We start from the raw sequence: 27,689 nt of genomic DNA, 5'->3' as shown, positions 1-27,689 counted from the left end.
CGACAAAGCGGGATCACGATCATAGGTTACCTAGACGATCTCCTCCTGAGAGGTTCTTCCGCCTCAGAATTAAAGGAGGATGTGGCGATCACCATGCAGACCCTGCAAGAATTTGTGTGGCTGTTGAACCTAAAAAAGTCGGTGCTCATACCGACTCAGCATTTGGAGTACCTAGGCTTACTGCTGGACTCCATGAAAGAGAGAGTGTTTCTCCCTTCAGACAAGCTGCAGACTCTCAGAGCCTTGGTAAAACTGTTGATAAACCGTAAGTGGTTGTCGCTACGCTTCTGCATGCGAGTCCTGGGGCTCATGGTGGCCTGCTTCGAGGCAGTGCCGTACGCCCAGTTTTAAATCTCCGTTATCCCTGGATCAACAGATTCAGGTGAGGCAGTCAGTCAGGGACTCCCTGCTCTGTTGGCTGAGGTCCCCGGCACTTCGGTCCGGGAAGTTGTTCCTACCTCTATATTGAACCGTGATCACAACAGACGCTAGCCTGACCGGCTGGGGTGGAGTACTGGGGGTACAGTCGACCCAGGGCCTATGGTCGGGGGAGGAATCCAAGTTGCCGATCAATGTGCTCGAGCTGCGAGCGATCAGGCTATGCCTCTCCACATGGTTGATGAGACTTCGAGGGCGTCCGATCAGGATCCAGTCAGACAACGCCACAGCGGTGGCATATGTCAATAATCATGGAGGAACAAGAAGCTTGCCCGCCGTACGGGAGGTTGCTCACATCCTTCAGTGGGCAGAGCGATATGTACCAGCCCTATCGGCCGTTTACATCTCGGGAGTGGAGAACTGGCAGGCGGACTACCTAAGTCGCCAGATGCTGGACCGTGGGCGCTGCATCCAGAGGTGTTCAGGCTACTGTGCTTGCGATGGGGCACATCAGACGTGGAACTCCTGGCTTCCCGTCTCAAACGGAAAGTGCCAAGATTCGTGTCCAAGACAAGAGATCCTTGGGCAGACGTGTCAAACGTGCTGGTGGCTCCGTGGGGTCAGTAACGACTAATCTATGCCTTTCCTCCGCTAAAGCTACTACAATGTCTGCTCCGCAGAGTGGAGGCCGAGGGGATTCCAGTCATTCTGATTGCCCCAGATTGGCCTCAGCATCCCTGGTACGCTGACCTGGGGTGCCTGGTGGCGGACGCCCCCTGGTGAATGCCGTTACGAGAGAACCTTCTGTGTCAAGGTCCGATTCTCCATCCTGCTTTACCATCGCTGCTTTTAACGGCATGACTGTTGAGAGCCAGGTGCTAAGAAACCGGGGCCTATCGGATTTCAACTATGTTGAGAGCACGGAAATCTTCTTCTCGGAAGATATATCATCGTACCTGGAAGGACTACATCTCTATGTGTGAGGAGAAAGTATGGCGTCTGCGCTCCTATTCCATATCCAGGATCTTTCTGTTTCTGCAGCGTGGAGTAGACCAGAAATTGGCTTTGAGCACCATTAAAGGACAAATATCAGCCTTGGCTGTTTTTTTTCAGCGACCCCTGGCGTCTCACTCTTGTGAGCACCTTTGTTCAGGGGGTTGGGCATGTAGTTCCTCCTGTGCGTCCACCGTTACCCCATTGGATCTGAACCTGGTGTTATCGGCGCTTGAGAAACCGCCATTTGAGAACATCTGAGAAATTCCCTTGTTGACTCTTTCCCAGAAAGTGGTCTTTCTAGTGGCCATTACATGGGCCAGGAGGGTTTCGGAACTGGCAGGCCTTGTCCTGCACCGTTTCCGCCAGAGTGTACAAGAAAAACAATCCGATGATGTGATCGGCTGCTCCCATAGGTAGATACTCTTTGATTGCCTCTATGGCCTTGGAGGACCAGAGCAACTTCATGACTTATTTTTTTATTTTTTTAACTTTTGCTTTTAAAGGTAAAGAGATTTGGGGTCTTTTTGAATCCATATCTCTCTCAAGAGAGATAGGGATGATAACATTCCTTGTAATAAGAATAAAAGTGATCAAAAAAAGAAATAAAGGGACATTGTAAAAATAAAAAATGAAAGTAAATAAGAAAAAAAAAACAATTTAAAGCTACCCCCCACCCCTGCTCCCACACAGAAGCGAACGCATACATAAGTCACGTGTGCACATGCAAGCGGTGTTCGCACCAAACATGTGAGGTATCACCACAAACATTAGAGCAAGAGCAATAATTCTAGCGCTAGAGCTCCTCTGTAACTCTAAATAAGCATTTAAAGTGTTGTCTATGGAGATTTGTAAGTAGCCTAGAGTGTGCGCAGTTTTAAAGTGCGACATGTTAGGTATCTATTTACTTGGCATAACATCCTCTTTTTTTTTTACATTTTACAAAAACAATATTTTGTTTTTGTTTTTTTAATTCATTAAAATGTATTTTTTCCCCAAAAAAATGCATTTGAAAAACCACTGTGCAAATACTGTGTGGCATAAAAAAATGCAACGATCACCATTTTATTCTCTAGAATCTCTGCTAGAAAAAAAAAAAAGTTTACTGTTTGGGGGTTCTAAGTAATTTTCTAACAAACTTGTAATTGGTTAATATCACTTTACCAGACAAAATGGTACAAAATAACATAGTTGGTACAAATAAGATGATCGTGTCCCTTTAAAAACAGACTGCACACCTGCTCTGGGCTCTGATGATCGGCTTGCTTGTCTATTACCACCAGTAAGGTGAATCTCTTTCATGCTGTCTGTGCAGAAATGCTAAGTTTGTATTGTACAGAATATTTGTAACAATGTATTGTTTACATAGAAAATACTTTGTATTGCATTGCATCTGTGATCACATGTATCATTTTATTTCAGATCTTTGACATCTCCTGGGATCTCTACCAACCCAACAAGCTGGTCAGTTGTGGAGTGAAGCACATAAAGGTATTTGTACAAATCTTTTTGCATATTAAAGCGGTAGTAAACCCGCTATTTTATTTTTTTTTATTTTTTTTAACACCTGCAAAGCAAAAGGCATAATGAGCTAGTATGCACCGCATACTAGCTCATTATGAAATACTTACCTTAGAACGAGGCCCCGACATCTGGCACGATCCACGCCGAGGGAGCTGACATGCTCCCTCGGCGTTTCTTCCGGGTATCGCGGCTCCGGCGCGGTGAGTGGCCGGAGCCGCGATATCGTCACTCCCGCGCATACGCGCGGGAGATTTCATTCCGGCCGGCCGGACACTGCCGGATTTTCAGGCCGAGAATCCCCTTGTGCGCATGCGCCGCTGCAGTCAGCGGCGCATACCGAGGGGAATATCTCCTAAACCGTAAAGGTTTAGGAGATATTTTTTTTACCTAGAGGTAAGCCTTATTATAGGCTTTCCTGTAGGTAAAAGTAAAAAAAAAGAGTATACAACCACTTTAACCACTTCAGGTTTTACCCCCCTTCATGACCAGGCCATTTTTTTGCTATTCAGCACTGCGCTATTTTAAATGGCAATTGCGTGGCCATGCTCAAAATAAATTTCTATCTTTCTTTTTTTTTTTTTTCACACAAATAGAGCTTACTTTTGGTGGTATTTGATCACCACTGTTTTTTTATTATTATTTTTTTTATTATTGTATAAGAGATAAAATACAGAAAAATTTTTTTTTACTTTCTTCTATAAAACATATGCAAAAGCAAAAATAAATAAATTCAGGCCAAAATGTATTTTACTACATCTCTTTTGTAAAAAAAATAAATAAATTAAAACAAATAAAATATCCCAATGAGTGTATGTACATTGCTTTGATTTGCACGAAATTCATAACGTCTACAAACTATGGTGTATACATGCTGGAATTTTTTTACATTTCTTTTTATACTAGTAATGGCAGCGATCAGTGACTTATATGGGACTGTGATAGTGCAGCGGAAAATCTGACACTAATACCCCTGTACACACGATCCGAAAATCATACAACAGATCGTCCGTGTGTTTTTTTTTTTTTTTCCGATGCTAGACGCCAGTAGAAAAGGAATAGGTTACTAAAGTTCCGAAAAATTCACATGGGACGGAATAAAAATTTGGGAGTGATGTAGTGTATTTGTATTGTATTATCAGATGACAACTGCTAGGGATGAGCTCAGGCGTGTTCGCATGGAACATGTGCAGAGCCCGCCAGGAAGTCGGCGCAGCACTGCGCTAATCACAGGCAGTGAGACATTGCCCGATCTCTGCAGCCGCGCCGCATCGGGGCAATGTCTCACTGCTTGTGATTAGCGCAGCGCCGACATCCTGGCGGGCTCTGCACGTGTTCCAATGCGAACACGCCTGAGCTCATCCCTAACAACTGCACTGATTAACCACTTCAGCCCCAGAAGGATTTTACCCCCTTAATGACCTGGGCATTTTTTGCGATACTGCACTGCCTTACTTTAACTGACAGTTGTGCGGTCGTGTGAGTAGTTGTGATAGTTGTGATGATGTGTACGGTTTTAAGCGCATGTCAAAATTGCAGAATTGGGTTTAGGCATTAAGATTTGTTTTCCCCCTAGGCGCAAAGGTGTTAAACAAAGAAAACAAATGCAACCATCATATCTAAGAATTGGTAAGCTGCAATATAATAAATGTTTGCTTTGGGGTTTAAAACCGCTTTAAAGCCCACCTTCTTTACCACTGCACATATACGCTATGTGGACAAGAGGTTCATCGAGAGCAGAGACGGTGTTTCTACTGCAGGATAAATATAAACACTAGGGAGGACTATTCAGTGAGTGATGGCATGAAATCCTGTATTTTGCAATCAAGGACACCTTTTATCTTTAAATTGTGAAGAAGTTGGGGGGAGGAATCGGATGAGCCCATTAAATACGCATCCCTCCCTCTGCGATCTCGTGCCGCGGAAGCCGGGTGTCTAACGCACAGGCACCGGTGAGCGGAGTGAGAGAAGCGGTGGGGAGGCGTATTCCGCAGACGGCTGTACTTGAGTAACATTTCACTGCACTGTTTACTCTGAATTATTTAAACGATCGGATGAATTATTAAAAAAAAAAAGATAAATATTTAAATTCACATGGAGGCTGCGTGTCCCCAAGAGGTCATAAAGAAGCGTTTTCCTTGTTAATTTCCAAGCTGCAGGACGCGGGTTTGTTTATTGCACCGCACAAGGCCAGAGTTGTACTAATGAGTCGTCCATCGCAGCGCAGCCCCCCTCCCCCCGGCGCTATCCAAGCGCACTGTTATTTCGCAATCCCGCTCACCTCCACTGAACTCTCCCGCCTTGGAGCTTCCATGATCTACACTTCCAAGAAAATGCCCCCAACACAAGCTAAATCCTGAGCAACGAGTGCAGTTTGAAGAGAACTGCCTTGCACCTCTGAGAGTTGCCGTGATTTTTCTGCTGCGATGCAATGAAGCCTCAGAAACTGATTTGCTTTCATCGGGCTTCTGAGACGGAGAATGCTGCAGTAGAAAAAGCAAATCAGCCGCAAAGGCGATGGGAGCTTTAGAGGCGTTCACATTAAACATCATCTGATTGGAGGCAGTATGAGCTGTGGGCAGGGCTGTCTTAATGCTTGGGCACTGCCCAGGGGCCCTAGGTGCATGGGGGCACCATGGTAGTTGTGCTTTAAATCATACTTGCCAACTGTCCCAGATTTGCTGGCACAGTCACACTTTTTTACTAAGCTGTCCCGGAATGGCCACATCTCAGAACCTGTACTGTGCGCTTTGTTGACTAGTTGTTGATTAGTCTTTGCTTTATGGCATGTTTTCTTATCTCAAAATGTATTTTATTGAAAGTAATAATAAATATAAGTTTAATTCTATCAACTATTTATACTTAAATTCTTGAGGGTAGGTGTGTAAATTGGGGCAGGCTGATAGGGAGGGGCCCCAATACATTTCTTTGACCAGTGGCCCATGATGCTATTAAGATGGCATGCTGTGCTTGTAATGTACACTAGTACTACAGACTCCCAGTGTGCTCCGGATGTGGGCGGTCATCTCGTGAATCGGGACTCGGGAGTGGGACAGTCTTGTCTGGACTCGGAAGGCCTGCTTGTAATGCACAGTTCTGCTCTAGTCTCTGGCAGTTGTCAATTCAACTCGCTTGCTTGCTGGGAGCGGATTGTGGAATCAGGCAGAACCCCATAAAAAACAGAAGTTAGCTCCCATGGTAAACATCCCTACCTCACAGTTTTTGTCCTATTTTTGGATTTGATTTGATTTTCGTCAGTGGACTAAAATGTGGTGTACTTTTCATTTTGTTTTCATCACTGTAAAAATGCCGCTGATGAAAACTTTGAAGAAAACCTTTTCGTTGACAAAATCAACACTGTTCCTTCCAGTGACACCAACGATAGGGCACTATTCCTCCCACCAACACCAACGATGGGAGGTTATTCCTCCCACCGACACCAACGATGGGGAGGCTGTTCCTCCCACCGACGCCAACGATGGGGAGGCTGTTCCTCCCGCCGACGCCAACGATGGGGAGGCTGTTCCTCCCGCCGACGCCAACGATGGGGAGGCTGTTCCTCCCGCCGACGCCAACGATGGGGAGGCTGTTCCTCCCGCCGACGCCAACGATGGGGAGGCTGTTCCTCCCGCCGACGCCAACGATGGGGAGGCTGTTCCTCCCGCCGACGCCAACGATGGGGAGGCTGTTCCTCCCGCCGACGCCAACGATGGGGAGGCTGTTCCTCCCGCCGACGCCAACGATGGGGAGGCTGTTCCTCCCGCCGACGCCAACGATGGGGAGGCTGTTCCTCCCGCCGACGCCAACGATGGGGAGGCTGTTCCTCCCACCGACGCCAACGATGGGGAGGCTGTTCCTCCCACCGATGGGGAGGCTGTTCCTCCCACCGATGGGGAGGCTGTTCCTCCCACCGATGGGGAGGCTGTTCCTCCCAACGACGCCAACGATGGGGAGGCTGTTCCTCCCACCGACACCAACGATGGGGAGGCTGTTCCTCCCACCGACACCAACGATGGGGAGGCTGTTCCTCCCACCGACACCAACGATGGGGCATTGCTTACTTCCACTGACACCAGGTCATTTTCTGCTCCCACTGGCCACAGTCCGGCCCCCTAAAGTTTGAAGCACAGTAAACTGACCCTTTGTTTGGAAAGTTTGGAGACCCCTGAGTTGTTATATAAATCCTTTAAGTGCACTAAATGGTTCTGAAACCCAGATATTACCTTGTAAATGTAGAAGTGACATCATCACTGTGCTGTACATAGCCTGTGCGGAGAGCAAAGCTGTGGGAGGGGCCCTGTAAGCTCCACCCACTACAAATTGCCTTTAGAAAACTACAGGAGGGGGTGGAGACAATTCTCCCTGCATAAGGAGACAGCAGAGCTGTGGGAAGGGCCAAGCAGGCTCCACCCACTACAGAAACTACAGGGGGGGCGGAGACGAGACCAGTCACCCTGCACAACGAGAGAGAGCATCAGTGAGCGGTCTTTATTACAGGAAGTCTCACACTGGGTTACTGCACAGATCTGAAAGAAATATACAGAGCTCACCGAAATTCAAGGAGATGCCAAATATATTTAAACGTGATTTGCTTATCCAGGTTTTCAACCTTAATGGAACAGTACAGAGTTCAGAAGCTGCTTCTGGCCTGCTTTTTGCTTCCCTGTTCAACCATCATCCAGGATCACCATCTACATCCTGGACTGAGATACCTGCTTAGAGATGACAAAGCCACTGGCACATGCACAGTTCTTGCTTGAGTTCATTTGGAGAGGATGATCTACAACATCCTGTCTTAACCTTTTTACCCCAACGTAACCCTCAAAACCATTTTCAGGTGTCCGGGAACCCCAGCAAAAACCATATCATCAGAGGGTCAGTGGGAAATATGCCCCTGGTCAGTTTGCAGAATTCACCTCCTAATTACAGGTAAGTAGACCGTTTTGGTGTCGTGCAGATGGATTTGCCAAGTGGTGTTGGTCACGGGACTATGCAGGCATCATCAAATGAGAGGTGAATGAGCCCCAGCTCAGGGAACCCCTGGCAACCTACCTACGTGAGAAAATAAAACGCTACACACCCAATCGCAGTCTGCGGTCATCTAACCAAAACCTCCTCCTCATTCCCAAATCCCGCTACACAATCAAAGGGAGAACAAAGATTCACAGTCCAAGGACCACGGCTATGGAACGCTCTACCGATTTACATCCGCATGGAAGAAAAACATCAGGCATTCAAGAAAAAACTCAAGACCTACCTCTTCTAAGAAGCTGGACAACACAGGACGAATCCAATGCCTTGAGGCGATTCAGTTCGCATTGCAGCGCTATACAAATCATTCATTCATTCATTCATTCAACCACTGGAGGAACCCTAAATGAGGCATGGTAAAAAGTGACCTAGTTGAGGTGCTGTTGCCTCTCCAATAGTGGAGATTGAGCCTGTCACAGTTAAGGGTCAGACTCGGAGACCAGACAGTAGCTATAGCAATAGAGAGGCTTCCACCGACCAGCTGGACAGGTGTACAAGCAGGTTACCTTGGTGAATGATGTGGGCTCACCTGAGGTGTGGAGTCTAAGCACTAACCGGTATTCAGCAGAGTTCCTGATGGTGGAGATGATGTTTGTTTTTTTTGCATTTTAGTACCAGGCCGCAGTCCTCAGGATCACGCCACCAGGAGGTGAGCAAGCTGGGGTCCAGTAGCAGATATAGCAGGTAAGGATCAAACAGTAGTGTAGTCAGTAAACAAGCCAAAAGTTGGTAATAAGTGGTTGCAGGTTGGGATCAAGCAGAAGGAAGGTCTAGGAACCAGCCAAAGGTCAGTAACGAGTGGTAGCAGCGATATGGACTGCAGCAGGAGTAACGAGAGCAAGATATTGGTTAAAGAGAGCACATAACGAAAAATATACTAAGCCGCGCTAACTTATATAAACATCAAATTGTGCAACAATTGAAAAATCGTGAACAGTTAATATCCTCTACACATAAATTAGTGTACACTTGTGTCATAAATAACAAAATACATATATGGATTATAAATGCAAATCACTCATTCCTTGCGGTATAGAGTCACATAACATATGCCTATAATAACATAGGCACTAAAAAAACTCTACACAAAACACACACCCAGTGTATGAACAATAAGTCCAAGTGTATAAATCACAGCATACTGCTTTTTTATAGAAAACTGTGAACAGAAGTTCTCCACAAATAAAACATAAAGAATCAAAAAAGATCCATTGCTGGGTCCATTGCAATAGTGCTTGAGCCACCACCGAAACACAAATAAATTTGCCGCTTACCAGAAGGGCATGACCCCCCCACTACAGAGGGTCACAAAAGGCCTTTAGATATGAGCACGTCTTCCAGCCTGGCGGGGTCCTTAGTGTTCTCCCTGCATCACCACTCCAAATAAGGGTTGTAAAGTAAATACTCCCAGGGGTCTTTCTTAAAGATCCAAAAGGACTCGGGGTGGAGACATCAAAGCCATAAAAGAAAGATAGAACTCCAAATAGTGTAAATCCCTTTATTACCAGAGATAAAAAAAAGTAAAATTGCACTTACAGTGTATAAAAGATCAGAAAGCCTTGAGTCCGTTGCGCCGGCCAGACGCACACAGACAGACCCGTTCTCCTGGAACCGTTACAAACACGAGGTGACGTTTAGCGTATCGCTCAACCCTACACGTTTCGCAACAAAATTGCGTCATCCAGGGGCGAGCACATAACCTGGCAAACGGAAGTGCTAAGGCATGGCTTAAATAGGAAGTTCATGGGAGGAACAAAGGGTTCAAGAGAAACAAGACACAAGGCAAGGTTGTTTAAGAAACCAGCAAGGGAACTGTCTAGCATCTCGGGTGGCTCAGCAAGAAGAGATTCTGCCAGACACAGCTAATTGCAGATTCAGATCCAGGTCCTGACAGAGCCTGACAGAACCATTCAATGGAATCTGTTCTTGGGTATAAAGTTATTAGCGCTTGGCACAAATAGCATGATATTTGCCATTTGTTTAAGCCCTGAAGAAGCAAAGGCCTTCTCCTGAAACGTCTTGGCTGTTTTTTTTTCAATAAACAGTCAACATGACTATCAAGCTAACATTTGAACATTATACCTATAATTCGGCATTGTGGATAGGATGTAATTTTCAAACATTAGGGCGGAAAACAATTGCATGTCTGAAAATACAGCTGCTTTCTAAAATGACTGAAACGTGTTTAGGAGAGTATTAAATGCAGTCACACGGAAGACTTGCTTCATATAATAAACTTCTCCTTCCCTCAGATGAATGTGTATACAATTAGAAGATCTGTGGGGGGAACAAATGGATGGGTTTTTATATTTTTGGGTTTGTGCAGTTCCAGTTCCGTTCACATTGGAGGATCACAAACATTGTGGAAGTGTCACTGAAGCGTGGACTTGGCCTAGTTTTAAAGTTTGGCTGGCTGCACTCGGCTACGGAGAATCCTAAACCAAATGTTTTCGAAAAAAGACTTACAGTGGTGTGAAAAAGTGTTTGCCCCCTTCCTCATTTCCTGTTCCTTTGCATGTTTGTCACACTTAAGTGTTTCGGAACATCAAACCAATTTAAACAATAGTCAAGGACAACACCAGTAAACACAAAATGCAATTTGTAAATGAAGGTGTTTATTATTAAAGGTGAAAAAAAATCCAAACCATCATGGCCCTGTGTGAAAAAGTGATTGCCCCCCTTGTTAAAACATACTATAACTGTGGTTGTCCACACCTGAGTTCAATTTCTCTAGCCACACCCAGGCCTGATTATTGCCACACCTGTTCACAATCAAGGCATCACTTAAATAGGAGCTGCTTGACACAGTAAGGTCCACCAGAAGATCCTTAAAAGCTACACATCATGCCGAGACCCAAAAAAATTCAGGAACAATTGAGAAAGAAAGTAATTGAGATCTATCAGTCTGGAAAGGGTTATAAAGCCATTTCCAAAGCTTTGGGAATCCAGCGAACCACGGTGAGAGCCATTATCCACAAATGGCGAAGACATGGAACAGTGGTAAACCTTCCCAGGAGTGGCCGGCCGCCCAAAATTACCCCAAGAGCGCAGCGACGACTCATCCAAGAGGTCACAAAAGACCCCACAACAACGTCCAAGGAACTGCAGGCCTCATTTGCCTCAGTTAAGGTCAGCGTTCATGCCTCCACCATCAGGAAAAGACTGGGCAAAAATGGCCTGCATGGCAGAGTTCCAAGGAGAAAACCACTGCTGAGCAAAAAGAACATCAAAGCTCGTCTCAATTTCTCCACAACACATCTTGATGATCCCCAAGACTTTTGGGACAACATTCTGTGGACCGATGAGACAAAAGTGGAACTCTTTGGAAGGTGTGTGTCCAAGTATATGTAGCGTAGAAGGAACACTGCATTTCATAAAAAGAACATTATACCAACAGTAAAATATGGTGGTGGTAGTGTGATGGTCTGGGGCTGTTTTGCTGCTTCAGGACCTGGAAGACTTGCCGTGATAAAAGGAACTATGAATTCTGCTGTCTACCAAGAGATCCTGAAGGAGAATGTCCGACCATCTGTTCGTGTACTCAAGCTGAAACGAACTTGGGTTCTGCAGCAGGACAATGATCCTAAACACACCAGCAAGTCCACCACCGAATGGCTGAAGAAAAACAAAATGAAGACTTTGGAGTGGCCTAGCCAAAGTCCTGACCTGAATCCTATTGAGATGTTGTGGTATGACCTTAAAAAGGCCGTTCATGCTCGAAAACCCTCTAATGTAACTGAATTAGGACAATTCTGCAAAGATGAGTGGGCCAAAATTCCTCCAGGACGCTGTAAAAGCCTCATTGCACGTTATCGCAAACGCTTGGTTGCAGTTGTTGCTGCTAAGGGTGGCCCAACCAGTTATTAGGTTTAGGGGGCAATCACTTTTTCACACAGGGCCATGATGGTTTGGATTTTTTTTCAGCTTTAATAATAAACACCTTCATTTACAAATTGCATTTTGTGTTTACTTGTGTTGTCCTTGACTATTGTTTAAATTGGTTTGATGTTCCGAAACACTTAAGTGTGACAAACATGCAAAGGAACAGGAAATGAGGAAGGGGGCAAACACTTTTTCACACCACTGTAGAAGAGCCCTCTTCTCTGCAGCCCAGAGGAATGGAAAGGCAGACTATCGTTTTACTGAAGTGATCTATCTAAATTACTAAAAGTACAATCAAATGATCCTATATGGCAGCCTAAGCCAGCCTTTCTCAAGAGGGGTTCCTTCAGAGGTTGGTAGGGGTTCCTGAGCAAGGAGTCATTTCTATCTCTTAGATAAGTTGCCATTGATACTAATGATTTTTTAGCGCTCTGTAAAAGAGAGAATCCACCCACTAACTAAAAACATATAATCTCTAGATATAATGTATAATAAATATTAGCAACGATTCCCTGAGACCAGAAAGTTATTTCAAGGGTTCCACCCTTGAAAATTGGGTTTAGAAAGTCTGGTCCAAACAAATCCTAAATCCAGTTACTATTTGCTGCACAAGCCAAAAAAAACTGAGCCATAACCTCCTTTATTTGTGTCTCATACACTCCCCCTTTCAGACACTGCAGCTCACAGTGGGTGGGTTGCAGCAACAGGCAGTGCTGTCAATCCAGAAAGCAGCGGGTGGGACTGGGTGTCACCAGGTGAGGATTGACAGGATATAGGCTTCTAATTCAACAGTAACAAAACTTATAACTACACCCCTACAACCTCTCAATCAGACATGGCCTACATGAGGGTGACAACTCAACTCTAAATTCAAGAACGGTGCAGCATTGTTGCCACTACAGGAGGTTGCATTGGATTTAGGTCTGAACTTTGACTGGGCCATTCTAACACACGAATATGCTTTAATCTGAAACATTCCATTGTAGCTCTAGCTGTATGTTTAGGGCCGTTGTCCTGCTGGAAGGTGAACATCCGCTCTTTTGCAGACTCTAATGGCGCGTACACGCGACCAGACTTTTCGAGGGACTAGGTCCGACAGACTTTCAACGGAGTTCTGACAGAGCTCTGACGGACTTTCCGAATGAACGGACTTGGCCACACACAATCACACCAAAGTCCGACGGATTCGAACGTGATGACGTACGACCGGACTAGAATAAGGAAGTTCATAGCCAGTAGCCAATAGCTGCCGGTCGGTTTTTGTCCGTCGGACTAGCATACACACAAGCGGATTTCTCGGTAGGAACTGGCTCCGGCGGAGTTCTGGCGGAAAAATTTGAAACATGTTCCATTTCTAAAGTCTGTCAGACTTTTGCAAATCAAAAGTCTGTTGCAGCCCACACACGATCGAATGGTCTGCCGGAATCATTCCTTCGGACTTTTGATGTTGAAAAGTCCGGTCGTGTGTACGCGGCATTACAGGTTTTCTTCTAAGATTGCCCTGTATTTGGCTCCATTCATCTTCCCATCAACTCTGACCAGCTTCCCTGTCCCTGCTGAAGAAAAGCATCCCCACAACATGATGCTGCCACCACCATGTTTCACGGTGGGGATGGGGTGTTCAGGGTGATGTGCAGTGTTAGTTTTCCACCACACATAGTGTTTTGCTTTTAGGCCAAAAAGTAAAATTTTGGTCTCATCTGACCAGAGCACCTTCTAACATGTGTTTGCTGTGTCCTCCACATGGCTTTTCCCAAACTGCAAAACAGGACTTCTTATGACTTTCTTTCACCAATGGCTTTCTTTTTGCCACTCTTCCATAAAGGTCAGATTTGTGGAGAACACGACTAATAGTTGTCCTGTGGACAGTTTCTCCCACCTGAGCTGTGGATTTCTGCAGCTCCTCCAGAGTTACCATGGGGCTCTTGGCTGCTTCTCTGATAAATGCTCTCCTTGCCCGGCCAATCAGTTTAGGTGGATGACCATGTCTTGGTAGGTTTGCAGTTGTGCCATACTCTTTCCATTTTCAAATGATGGATTGAACAGAGCTCTGTGAGATGTTCAAAGCTTGGGATATTTTTTTTTTATATAACCTAACCCTGCTTTATACTTCTCCACAACTTTATCCCTGACCTGCCTGGTGTGTTCCTTGGTCTTCAAGATGCTGTTTGTTCACTAAGGTTCTTTAACAAACCTCTGGGGGCTTCAGAGAACAGCTGTATTTCTAATTATAATAAATTACATACAGGTGGACTCTATTTACTAATTTGGTGATTTTTGAAGGCGATTGGTTCCACTTGATTTTAGTTAGGAGTATCAGAGTAAAGGGGGCTGTATACAAATGCACCCCACACGTTTCATATATTTATTTGTAAAAAATTTAGAAAACCATTTATCATTTTCCTTCCACTTCACAATTATGTGCCACTTTGTTTTTGTCGATCACATAAAATCTCAATAAAATACATTTACATTTTTGGATGTAACATGACAAAATGGGTAAAATGTCAAGGGGTATGAATACTTTTTCAAGGCACTGTATATTCAAGTGCAGGTTTCCATTAAATCAGTCTGGATTTATTTTCCTCTGCTGTACAGAAAATAAGGACCCTTTTTTTTTTAATTAAAATTTTGCCACAAAAGGAGCACTTGACGCCACTCTCTCCGGTACGAGGTGGCCCATGATTATTATCTTGGTCCCGTGCCCTTATTCCCTACCACCCTAGTGAACAATAGAACGATGCATTCCTCTATCTACATAAAACTCTCCTGGGCATCTCGCAATGATATTTCCAGTGTTTACTTTTAGGAAAAGATCTTCAGCCACCATGTGAAGTGACGCGGTTTGCGCCTCTCCACATTCCCCCCCCCAAACTCTACACGGTTTTTGTCCCTGCGACAATTCGGGATCTGATGGCTCCCCCCTAGAGAATAGTGTGCTAATAGCTTTCATGCCCCAGAATTCTGAACAGACGTTATTGGCAGCAGAGGGGCGTACTCACAAGTACCCAGAATATAGAGCAGGTTGTGCCCAGGAGATGAGAAATACGACCTGCAGTAATGGAGATGTCAGGATGCTGCCAAGAAGACGATGACAGGAGGCTCACCTCCATCGAATAATTACCATGTATATTAAAACTGAACTCCTGTCACATAAATAAATACACAGATGAACTGCATATATGGGAGAAGCCATCTGCCAAAGGAGTTGTCTTTCTGTCCATCCAGTCCTGGGATTTACACAGCTCCGTCTCACAGCACAGTACTGTCTGACAGAGCAGGAGGCCTGATTTTTCTCTGCTGCAGTTCCATGACACTTCAAGGGCTTGTCTCCTTCTCAATCTGTGACCACACAGCTAAAGGGGAAACAGCAGACTGATGATCTCATCTCTGATCTCTCCTCCTATCAGCATACTCCCTGCACTGCAGCCCAACCAATTCGCTCCTTGTGCTGATTCTGCCTCTTGAGAATTAGCCCAAGCACTTAAATAGAGGATGAAAGATACAAAATATGTTTACAATACCCAACGCTGTATCCTGGCCTAGGGCGACAAGGCCCAGGCCTAGGGCAGCACTTTGCAGGGGGGGCAGCACGGAAAGAGTCCCCTCCGGCTTGCTCTGTTATGCCATGTACACACGACCGGACTTTTCAACAGCAAAGGTCCGACGGAACGAATCTGTCGGACAATTCGATCTTGTGTGGGCTCCATCGGACCTTTGCTGTCCAAAAATCTGACGGACGAAATAGAACATGTTTCAAATTTTTCCGCCGGGACTCCGCCGGACCCAGTTCATATGGAGAAATCCACTCGTGTGTATGCTAGTCCGACAGATGAAAACCGAGGCTAAGGCAGCTATTGGCTACTGGCTATGAACTTCCTTATTCTAGTCCAGTCGTACGTCATCACGTTCGAATCCATCAGATTTGGTGTGATTGTGTGTGGCCAAGTCTGTTCATTCGGAAAGAGCGTCGGACCTTGTCTGACGGAAAGTCCGGTCGTGTGTACGTGGCATTAGTGTAGCGCCAGTCTTACGGGGCGAACATTTTTTTTTTTCTGCCAGTAAATCCCTTATACAGCCCACTTCCTGTTTCTTGTCTGGTCATTACCCTAGGCTTATGACATCATGCACAGCTCTCTCTCTCACTCTCGTGAGAGTTTGCCAGGAATGGAGGGTTGATGAGTCATAAGAGGGCCAATCAGAGCTGCAGAGCTGGAGGTGTGCCTCTGTGTGTCTGTGAAAATCCAGGAAGTGAACAGGCAGCTTCAGCTGCCCACAATTAAAATGGCTGCAGCCAGACTCGGTGGAGGGAGATTTCTGCAGCATATTTGGCAAGTACAGAATCACAGTATATATAAAATGATATGCAACATAGTTGGAGGGAAGCTTCAGAATGGCAAAGATGTTTTTATTACAAATTATGTGAGCAGCCTGCAGTTTCTCTTTAATATGCTCTGTTCCCCGAAGACAAAATATTTGTGGTATTTTGTCTCATCTCCCTACTTATCTAAGGCTAGTTGTGACATTGGACAAGGGCACCCCTTCTCCCTCCATGGCTGTCTGACAACACAGCTAGCAAAGTGCTTTGACAGACACCATTTATTTCCATTACCAAGCACTTGCAAGGTCCATAAATACATAGATGAACAAGTTTGGGGTGGAGGAACTTGACAGGCCTGCACAGAGTCCTGACCTCAACCCAATGGAACACCTTTGGGATGAATTAGAGCGGAGACTGTGAGCCTGGCCTTCTTGTCCGCCTTCAGGTCCTGGCCTCACAAATGCGCTTCTGGAAGAATGGTCAGACACTCCTGAACCTTGTGAACAGCCTTCTCAGAAGAGTTGAAATTGTTATAGCTGCAAAGGGTGGGCCAACTCAAAATTGAACCCTACAGATGAAGACTGGGATGCCATTTAAGTTAATGTGGGTGTAAAGGCCGGTGTCCCAATACTTTTAACAATATATTAAATATGTGTGGCAGCAGAGAGGATGGACTTTATGCCTACATGCTGCACATATGTGTTCGTGGATGGCTGAGATTTCTGACCTGGGGGCACACTCCCAGCACAGCGACCAAACTGTCATAGACAGCTTCCCACCTGACCAGGAGCCAGTAAGGCCAAGCTGATCATGTGACCACTGACAGCCAATCACAATGGTCACATGATAAGACAGTTCCTCCCATCCCCAAGAGTGGGGTGTTGTCAGGGCTGGGCTCAGCCCTTCCTTCTCTGAGCTGGCCACTCAGGTGATGGCTAATTGCCAGCTCCCATCTCTCTCCAGTTACTCAGCTGTTGATATCCTGCTTGTCAGTCCTGCCTACTTAAGCCGTCCAGTCCAGAGGAGTGGTCTAAACAGAGACGCTCTCCTGCATTCCTGTTAAGACTTGCTTGGCTGACATCCCTTCTGGCTCCTGATCCTGCTTGCTGTTTTACTATGCTCATCTCTGGCTCCCTGACGTTTGGCTATCGGTTCTGGTTCCTGAACTCTGGCTATGTTTTGACTACGTTTGTTCTATTTACTTTTATCATTAAACAAGTGTGATTTAACTGTATTTCTGTCTGATTTCATGGTTCCTGACAGGTGGGAAGGGGTTAAATCACATATGTCCAACACATAAGGCCGAATCTGGCCCACCAGAACCTATCATGTGGCTCTCACACCCAGTGTTACAGCCTGAATGTGGCGGAACTCCATTCCACCACCTTCGGTCTCTCACTCTTCGCTTACCACAGTTACTTGTAAACACAGAGGCCTTCTGTGCTCACAAGGGTCAGCTTTGCTCTCAACAGTTCCCGGAACTAACTGATCTCTCCACCTGGAACTATCAGATCCCTCCATGCACTCATGGCGGTGCACGGTGGAGACAGACCTCAAGAATCGGAGAGCGAGAATGATCTCCTTGCAAAGCAGAACTGCCTACACGGGAAGGAACTAGAGCCGGGCTAGGAAGAAAAGAGATGCAAGGAAGCTTTGTGGGAAGGGGGGTTGGGATTGCACACTGTGCATAGCGCACCCCTAAACCCTGCACTCTGTATACAGCACTCCCCTGAACTCTGTACATAACACACTCCTGAACCCTGCACTCTGTATACAGCATGCCCCTGAATTCTGTACATAACACACTCCTGAACCCTGCACTCTGTATACAGCACGCCCCTGAATTCTGTACATAACACACTCCTGAACCCTGCACACTGTATGCAGCACATCCCTGAGATTTGTACATAACACACTCCTGAACCCTGCACACTGTATACAGCACGCCCCTGAACTCTGTACATAACACACTCCTGAACCCTGCACTCTGTATCTAGCACTCCTCAGATGCAACCGGCCCTTTGAGGGCAACCAGTCTGCTGATGCGGCCTGCAATGAAATTGAGTTTGACACCCCTGGGTTAAACAGATGGAAAATACGTTTTTGAAATGTAAGCAACATACTTGCCAATATATTAGTCCCAGCCCCTCGGGAAATAATGTCATCCCTACCCATCACCTACACTTTACAATTTCCAGGCAGTCATCCCCAGAGCTACTTTCTGGCATGGTCCCGCTCCTAAAAATGTGCTTCCTTCCAATTGCAGACGCAAAAGCCTCAGTTAATACCCTTTTCTAAATTCCTGCAGATGCTCATCAGTTCAAATAATGGTAATGGTAATCGGAACAGAGGTTTGAGATGTGGGACCGTCTTGGTAAATCAGAACCGTTCACTTCTATGCATAACCATGCTAAAGCTTATATAAAATATTGTTGATTGGGTTTATGTCTACTTATGTGCTGTGTCTGTTTAGCGTCTTCCCCATTGTCCAGCTGTTATACGTCCCCTGCCCTTGCCAGCCCCCAGCACAATGTAATCTCCGAAAGGGACATGTCTCCTTTCAGTCCCTGGCTCGCACTCCATCTTTCATCCTGGAGTAATTGAACAATTTGTTTTTCCATAGTGTCTCCTCAGCGGTTCTGCGCCTCCAGATGAGGCTTTGTGGATTCTAATCCACTTATCTCTTATTTAAATGGGAAATGGTTCTTACTTAAAGTAATTACCTTGAGGCCAGATGCTTTGTTATCAAGTTTTGAGGAATTACAATGAAAGACTAGTTCAGTCCTATAATAAGCACACATTGGATTATGTCTTCTGTGATTGCTGCCGCTGTATCAGTGTGCTCCTCCTTTTGGTTTTGCTCCGCTCTTCAGCACCTGCACTGCAGGGAAATGCCTTTTAAATTCCTGTTTTGTAATTCCCTGAAAAACTGCGAACATTGCCTCCTGACACCTTAACATACTGGTTCCAAGACCGAAAAGGTGTATAGAGCTAAAGCTCCTCTCTGCCAATCCCTTCACTGGCTTCCCCTACCCCACTGTATAAAATTCTAAAGACTAACCACAATGTACAAGGCCATCCACAACATCGCCCCCCAGTTATATCACCAACCTCATCTGCAGATATCACCCAAATTGTCCTCTCCGCTCCTCCCAGGACTTCCTGCTCATTAGCTCCCTTGTTACCTCCTCCCATGCTTGCCTCCAGGACTTCTCCAGAGCCTCTCCCATCTTCTGGAACTCCCTACCCCAGTACGTCCGTTCAGTCCCTACCCTGCCAGCCTTTAGGAAATCCCTGAAAACGTACTTATTCAGGGAAGCCTACCTCACCTTCATCTTAGAACTGTACCCGAGTCACCTCCATCAGATCATACCCCCGTAGCTATTACTTTTTGTATTTAAATCAAGAAAAAGACAATCAGCGCTCACATATATCAAACAAATTATTACAAGCTGAACACCAAAAAGGGCAATACACAAACACCTTAATAATACACTAAATAATACAAAAGGTGCAGCGCAAAATGTAAAAAAAATATTTAAAAAAATATATAAAAAAAAGTCCACACGGATTGATCAAATATGACAGCAGTAGAGCCTGTAGAGAGGAGACACCATGTGGGAAGACAGCTGTATTGCTTGTATGCGACCCTCCTTCCACTAGTAGGAATAAATTCTTACCAGCTCTGATGGACCTCTGATATCTTATATTACTTTTTGTACCCCATCCCTTTAGATTGTAAGCTCCTTGAGCAGGACCCTCCTAGTCCAACTGTATTATAATTGTACTGCCTCCTCCCCCTCTACATTGCAAAGCACTGTGTAAACTGTTGGCACTATATACTTTAAATCCTGTATTATAATAATAATAATATATTTGATTGCTCGGGATTGCACTAAAATGTAGGTTCCTAGATAACTGCCCTATTGTTAATAAATCTGAGCTCTCCAATCAGTAGGGAGCAATAGCTTTGTTGATTGGAGAGACCTGGCTTAGACTCATGAGGGAGTGTCTCAGATCTCTGCAGAAGGACCACTTCTTCCACACAGCAAATATTCTTCAGGGAATAGCTGATTAGAGCTAAAGACCCTAAGTGATCATGTTTTTAGCCCCGGAGAAGGACCCTTGCTCTCTTTGTGGAAGCAGTGCTCTCTGCAGAAGATTGACGCACCACCTGACGAGTCAAAACTTGGGATCTCCAATCAGCAAAACTCGTCCTCCTTTATCGAAAGCATTGGTCTCTCTGCAGAAGTCTAACACACCTCCTGATGAATCAATAGCTATAACTCTCCAATCAGTAAAGCTCATTCTGTATGTTGATTGGAAAGCTCTAGTGGTGATTTATCAGGGAACGAGTCCAACTTTTAGTGCTAGGTTAAGCATATAGTTTACCAAGCTAGAAAAAAAAAAACTGTGGTGTTGATTTACTAAAACTGCAGAGTGCGAAATCTGGCACAGCTGTACATGGTAGCCAATCTGCTTCTAACTTCAGCTTGTTCAATTAAGCTTTGACAAAAAAAAAAAAAAAATGGAAGCTGATTGGTTTCCATGCAGACCTGCACCAGATATTGCACTCTCCAGTTTTAGTTAAAGCGATTCTGCACCTTTAAAAAAAATATTAAAAGCCAGCAGCTACAAATATTGCAGCTGCTGACTTTTAATAAATGGACACTTACCTGTCCCAGGGTCCAGCGATGTCAGCGGCAGATGACGAGCGATCGTTCGTCTCTCTGCTGCCCCGCCTCCATCCTCTGTCAGGGAATCTGGAATCGTTGTGTTGCGGCTTCACTGCCCGGCTCCCTACTGCGCATGTACGAGTCGCGCTGCGCGTCTCTGCTGGTCCCCGCTATGTCCTGGGAACTGTGTGCTTCCCAGAACACAACGGGGGGGGGGGGGGGGGGTGCGTCATCTGCAGGGGTCTGTCCCGGAAGTGGGTGCAGATACCTGGATTATCCAGGTATCTGCACCCCCCTCCCCCCCTGAAAGGTGCCGATTGTGGCACCGGAGGGGGGGAGGGATCACATGAGCGGAACTTCCAGTTTAGGGTGAAGAACCGCTTTAATCAGCCCCTGTAAGACTTTGCATACCTTTTCTATCTTGATACACAAGAAATGTATTTAGTTGATTTAGGGTCTGTGTCAACTGGCTTTTGCTGGTGCCAAATGGGTTTTGTATCCCTATGCAAGTCTATAGGAATGCAAATCCTTCTTGAAGCAGGTCAGAAAGGGGGTCAATTGCAGATTAAATGCACCTATCAGTGAATCTTCAACGATCTCAAGAGCAGGTCAACATGAAATTGGTCTAAAATGACCCTTGTTGCATGATAATCCAACTAACATGGCACCTCCTAGCTTCAACCCACCACTGCAGTTTGGAGGATAGTTGCCTGTAAAACACCTGTTGCTTATCAATAGGATTTGGTGATCTGATGTGTATCCCTCTATACAACCCTTTTATCTGACCTGGATTTTTCTATTTAATTAATCCCTTTAGATATGGGGTTCCTATATATCTTTTTGAATAATACCTGTATGAATTTGGAATATCATTTATGGGTAACATACTGGGTGGTCCCCTTCAGCTGTTCCTTGTATGTTAAATACTTATGGTGAAAGTAAAGAAGTGAAACGATTGTAAAGTTGACTACAATATTGTCCACCTTCTATTATCCCCTTAAGAAGTTGACAGTTGACTACTCAGGAGTAATCCTTGAAATTATTTTCAGGTCTCAGGTAACCCCGACAAAGATTAGTCCATCAGGGGTCAGTGTAATGAAGGGCACTTACATTTGTGATCAATGGGAAGAATGCTTCTTACATTTTTGGCCAAGGGGAAGAATTCCCCTTGCGGTTGTGGTCAGTGGAAAGAATGCTCTTTGCATTTGGTGGCCAAAAGGAAGAACATCCCTTACACCGGTGGTCAGAGGGAAGAATGCCCCTTACATTGGTGGCCAATAGGTAGAATTCCCCTTACATTGGTGATCATTGGAAAGAATGTTCCTTACATTGGTGGTCAGTGGGGAAAAATGCTGCTTACATTAGTGGTCAGTGGGAAGAATGCTGCTTACATTGGCAGGCTGTGGGAAGAATGCTCCTTACATTTGGTGGTCAGTGGAAGAATGAACCTTATGATTGCGATCAATGGGAAGAATGCTCTTTACATTAGTTATCAGTGGGAAGAATGCTTCTTACATTTGGTGCCCAATAGGCAGCATTCCCCTTACATTGGTGGTCAGTAAGAAGAATGTTCCTTCCATTTGTGATCAGTGGAAAGAATGCTCTTTACATTTGATGGTCCGTGGAAGAATGGCCCTTACTTTGATGGTCAGTGGAAAGAATGCTCCTTACATTTGCAATCAATGGGAAGAATGCTCTTTACATTAGTTATCAGTGGGAAGAATGCCCCTTACATTTGGTGGCCAATAGGAAAAATGCTCCTTACATTGGTGGTCAGTGGAAAGAATGCTCTTTCCATTGGTGGTCAGTGGGAAGAATGCCAACTTTATAGTTATCCAACTGGCTCTGCTAAGTGATGTTGGACCTTGAGCTATGGAGACACCATCAGGTGGGAGGTCCATTAGTCACAGCTCAAGTGACCCCTATCAACCTCTGGAGGAAACCTAGTGTAGAATGGTTGGTGTAGAGTCTTGTTCTTCAAGCATTTCCAGCATGTGTTCCTAATCGATGCCTTGAATAGCTCCAGTCAAGAGATAATGCACTAATATGGACTAGGTGTATCATGCAATATATATTTTTTTTATCAGGATTAGTATGTAACAACAACTTTAATTCAAATTCTTGTTGGCTTTTCAAGATATATGCGTTTCTCTTTGTAATAGAACAACGATTTTTGTACTGATGATATTATGTATTGGATCATAGTTTTAAGTACGCTTCCCTCGTTGTCTTTCAAATGCTTTGCTAAATATTAAGATTAAAAAGATTAATTAGTTTCCATATATTTTTATTATTATTTTTACATTGCTGAACAATGTGACCAGCCTATTTTTTATTTTTTTGATGTTTGCTGAATTAGCCACTTTGCCAGCTCTGACTTTCCTCCTTCTGTCCACCCTGTATATGGTGTGTCCGTTCTCACCATCTGTTCTGAAGCTACCTTGTCCTTGACTTGCAGTTCTGGAGCCTTTGTGGGAACTCGCTGACGCCAAAACGCGGTGTGTTTGGGAAGACGGGTGACCTGCAGACCATACTGTGCCTGGCGGGCGCGAGGGACGAGGTGACCTATTCCGGAGCTCTGAACGGTGACATCTATGTGTGGAAAGGGTTGAACCTCGCTCGGACAATCCAAGGAGCGCATGCTGTAAGTACTGCTGTTTCAGGAGCCATCTCTATTATTCTAGGACAGTGATTTAGAAAATAATTTTAAAATGTTTTTTGAAAAATCTCTAAAGTCAAAGTTTTTTTTTTTTTTTTTGCATTGGATGGAGTGGTGGGATTTAGAATCTGTCGTTTTTTAATCACTCTTAAAAGGAATGGAGTAAATGCGCTGGAACCTTGTCATCTAATGATATAATGGCAGTATGACTGGGTAGTGCCTGTCAGATTCTTCACCTTCATGGATGGTTCAATGGTCACCTTGGGTTTTGATGAAGGTGAACATGTCTAGAGTTGAAGCGTCACACCATAATATTTGAGTCGAGATATAAATTTATTCAAAAGGCAGATTTTGGGCAGATTCCACCGTGTTTCTAAGGCCTAAGCTCCACTTCCCTCATCAGGGCTTGAAGAAACAATGTTTGTGAACTCAAATATCAATAAATCATTGTCTGATTTGACAGTGGTTGGAATGGTACGACATTCCCTAGCTACTGGTTCAAACTATTTTCTTGTTCCTTCAAGCCATTAGTAAAAGGGTGGGGCTTCGATCTGAAACGCCTTGAATGGGGTAATGAAAATCTGTCTTTGGGATTGACTTCTATCTGTGGTATGGTGCCTTAATTCTAATTAAATTGGCTTTTTATCACAGGTTGTGTTCTTTTTATTATGAAACTCACCCTCTCTGTTCATTCTGGTCACCATTGCCACTGGGACAGAAAGTGATAGGAAACCCTAAGTTTTATGGTGCGTACACACGACCGGACTTTCTAGCAGACTAGGTCTGGCGGTCTACCCGGCGGAGTTCAGACGGACTTTTCGAATGAACGGACTTGGCCACACACAAACGGACTTTTGAACGTGATGACATAAGACGGGACTAAAAAAGGAAGTTCAATAGGCAGTAGCCAGTAGCTTCCCTTTGCGTCGTATTTGGTCCATCGGACCAGCATACAGACGAACGTTTTTCCTGATGGGAATTGAGTCTGTCGGACAGATTTGAAACATGTTCTATTTCTAGGTCCGTCTGATTTTTTTAGATGAAAAATGATCGGATTAGCCCACACATGATCGGATTGCCCGACGGACTGATTCAGTCAGACCTAGTCTGCCGGAAAGTCTGGTCGTGTTACTCTTCTCACTGAAACAGAAACTGATGGGGAACTTTTCAAGTGGAGACATCTACTCTATTGTCGCCTACTTAAAGGGGACCTTCAGTCATTTTTTTCAACTTTCCATCTATTAAATCTTCTTCCTTTGTTGTTTTAACTTTGCTTTCAATCTTTTAACTTAATTTTTAAAACCATTATACAAATGCATATAAATATCTTTCATTTAAAAATTGAACATTATGTTATTATATTGCATCCTCGCCATAGGATATCATCAGTCCACCATCATTTCTAATATCTAGTTCTATACTAATCCATCTGACATATATTTTTTTACAATGTTCATACTCCATTCATCCCTATCTTAATTTTCCCACCATACACTCTATTCAAGTGCTCATATATATCCATTCATCCCCATGATTCATCACTATCTTTCTTTTCCAATCATACACTTTATATAGGTGTTCATATACATATAGGGGGGGGGAGAAAAAGATCTAAGGATCTCTCCCATCTTTATGGGGTTTTCTGTTCCCTTTCATAAAAATTGCGCCATTTTTATCTAAGTCCGAAACTTCTCCCATTGATGCCATATTATGGACTTTTGATCCTTTTCCATCACCTCTCTCTCCTTATCTGCTCCTCCATGCATTGTATTTCATTCATTTCACATAGCCATTCCATTATTGTAGGCCTATTTTTTTTTTCCATTTTCAAGCTATTATTGTCCTAGCTGCATTTATCATATGGTGAAGTATGCCTGTCTTTATAGATTTCAATGATCCAGGTATCTTGGACAATATTGAGACCTTAACACTTGGTTGCATCTCATTTCCAGACACCAATTTGTATATTTAAAATATTTTGTACCAGAATTCCTTCACCACACGACATTCGTATCAAATACATGTCATAGTTTCTCTATCCCTAGGCATCTCCAACATTTCTCTGTATTATTGTTGTTTTAACTTTGGATAGTAAAACACATTTTTTCCTGCCGATAAATTCCTTATACAGCCCACTTCCTGTTTGTCTGGTCATTAGCCTAGGCTTATGACATCATGCACAGCTCTCTCTCACTCTTGTGAGAGTTTGCCAGGAAGGGAGGGAGTGAGTCATAAGAGGGTCAATGAGAGCTGTAGAGCTGGAGGTGTGCCTCTGTGTGTCTGTGAAAATCCAGGAGGTGAACCGGCAGCAGCTTCAGCTGCCCACATTTAAAATGGCTGCAGCCAGACTCAGCGGAGGGAGATTTCTGCAGCATATTTGGCAAGTACAGAATCACAGTATATATAAAATAATATGCAAAGTGGTTGGAGGGAAGCTTTCGAATGGCAAAGATGTTTTTATTACAAATTATGTGAGCAGACTGAAGTTCCTCTTTAAGAGGGGATATCACCTATGTAGAGATTTCCTGTGTCTCAACAAGTGAATGGATAGTCGCAATGGCAGCTGGCAGTGATGGGTTGTTTTTGAGGGTTCATGTTCCTTGTCAACCCAGAACAAGTATGCAGCCAATGAAGTCTCTGGACATGTGATATACACACACTTGTTCAAGGACTCACCAAGCAATGAAGCCAGGAGGATGAGCCTAAGAAACTGCACCGTCAAAGTTCTGCCTCTCCTGACCAATCATGGTTTTCTCTTTTTCCAGGCCGGAATCTTCAGTATGAACGCCTGTGAGGAAGGGTTTGCCACCGGAGGCCGGGACGGCTGTGTGCGTCTGTGGGATTTAAACTTTAAACCGATTACAGTCATTGATCTCAGGGAAACCGACCAAGGCTACAAAGGTAAGGGGGCTCTGGGCTGGCAGATCGGAGAAGATGGCAACAAAATAGATGTTGAACTCCCATACATAGTTCATATACAATATGTGGTAATAAACTGTTTATTTGCCAAAAAGGTCAAATCCCATTGAAAATGTAAACTACTGTTCAGAGACTGAGCTTCAGGGTCTTTTAGGAGCTTGAGTCCTCTTAAAGGACCAAGACTGACCATCATTGAATGGGCAGGTTCCTCCTTGAGTTCTCCCTCTCCTGATGGCTTCATCCAAAGCCTTCCCTCTCCAGGTCCCACCTATTGAATAATTTGAGGTTGATGGTATTCTTTCCAACTGGCTCACAGCCCTGCCCCCTTACTCTTAGTTTGATATCTTGTGTGCAGAGAACTATGTGAAGCTGATTTATTTTTCTGTTAAAGGCAAAATTGAATTTTTTTTTTCTTTTTACTTTTAAGGGTAAATGAGAGATCTGGGGTCTTTTTGATCCCAGATCTCTCAATAAAGAGGACCTGCCATGCTTATTTCTATTAGACGTGCACTGACCAAAAATGTTTTCGTTTTCATTTCATTCTTTTTTTGCTTCTTTCGAAAATTCGGAAATCCAAAAATTTAGATTTTTAAATTTTTGGATTTCTGAATTTTCGCATTTCCGAATTTCCAAATTTCCGAATTTTCAAATATTCAAATTTCTGAATTTTCGAAATTCGAAAATTCGAAAATTTTAAAATCTAAAAAAAAAGGAAAAACCAGTAAAATTCTAAATAACTATTTAAATTATAGGTATTGGCATTTCCTTTCAAATTTGGCTGTTTTTGAACGTAACTAATACAAATTTATCTGAAGTTAGGGATTATCCAAAGTAACAAATGCCACATCTAAACAAATGGAATGGAACAAATTAATAATAATAATGCAAAGGTTTTATTATTATTTATTATTATTAGATTGTTACATTCCATTCGTTTAGATACGGCATTCGTTATTTCAGATAATTTGTAACTTCGGATAAATTTGTACTCGTTACGTTCACTAACAGCCAAGTTTGAAAGGAAATTCCAATACCTATAATTTATTGTTGTTATTTAAAATTTTCAGGTTTTCCCATTTTCAGATTTTCATTCTCTTGAATTCTCAGATTTTCATTATTCTTGGATTTTCAAATTTCCAAATTTTGGAATTTTTAAATTTATGACATTTTTAATATTCCAATTACCTAATTTCGAATTTCCGATCTTCTGAATTTCTGAAAATGTAAAAATTCTGAAATTTGAAAATTCTGAAATTTTGAAATTTGGAAACTCTAAATTTGGAAATTCTAAATCTTGAAATTTGGAAAT

At 44.0% G+C, this 27,689-nt stretch overlaps 1 protein-coding gene across 1 annotated transcript in view; it reads left to right on the top strand.

Moving 5' to 3' along the window:
- Nucleotides 1–27,689, top strand: part of EML5 (EMAP like 5) — a gene marked incomplete in the record, with an annotated part of 273,075 nt that overhangs the window by 107,309 nt on the left and 138,077 nt on the right. The window contains 3 exon segments of the mRNA XM_077463736.1: nt 2,794–2,862; nt 23,261–23,446; nt 26,227–26,362. Of these exon segments, the coding sequence (XP_077319862.1) occupies nt 2,794–2,862; nt 23,261–23,446; nt 26,227–26,362 (391 nt within the window).

Source organism: Lithobates pipiens, unplaced genomic scaffold (assembly GCF_037356315.1).
Source record: "Lithobates pipiens isolate NorthernLeopardFrog02 unplaced genomic scaffold, aLitPip1_a1.2 Scaffold_30, whole genome shotgun sequence".
NCBI lineage: Eukaryota > Metazoa > Chordata > Amphibia > Anura > Ranidae > Lithobates > Lithobates pipiens.
This window is presented reverse-complemented; position numbering and strand designations above follow the sequence as displayed.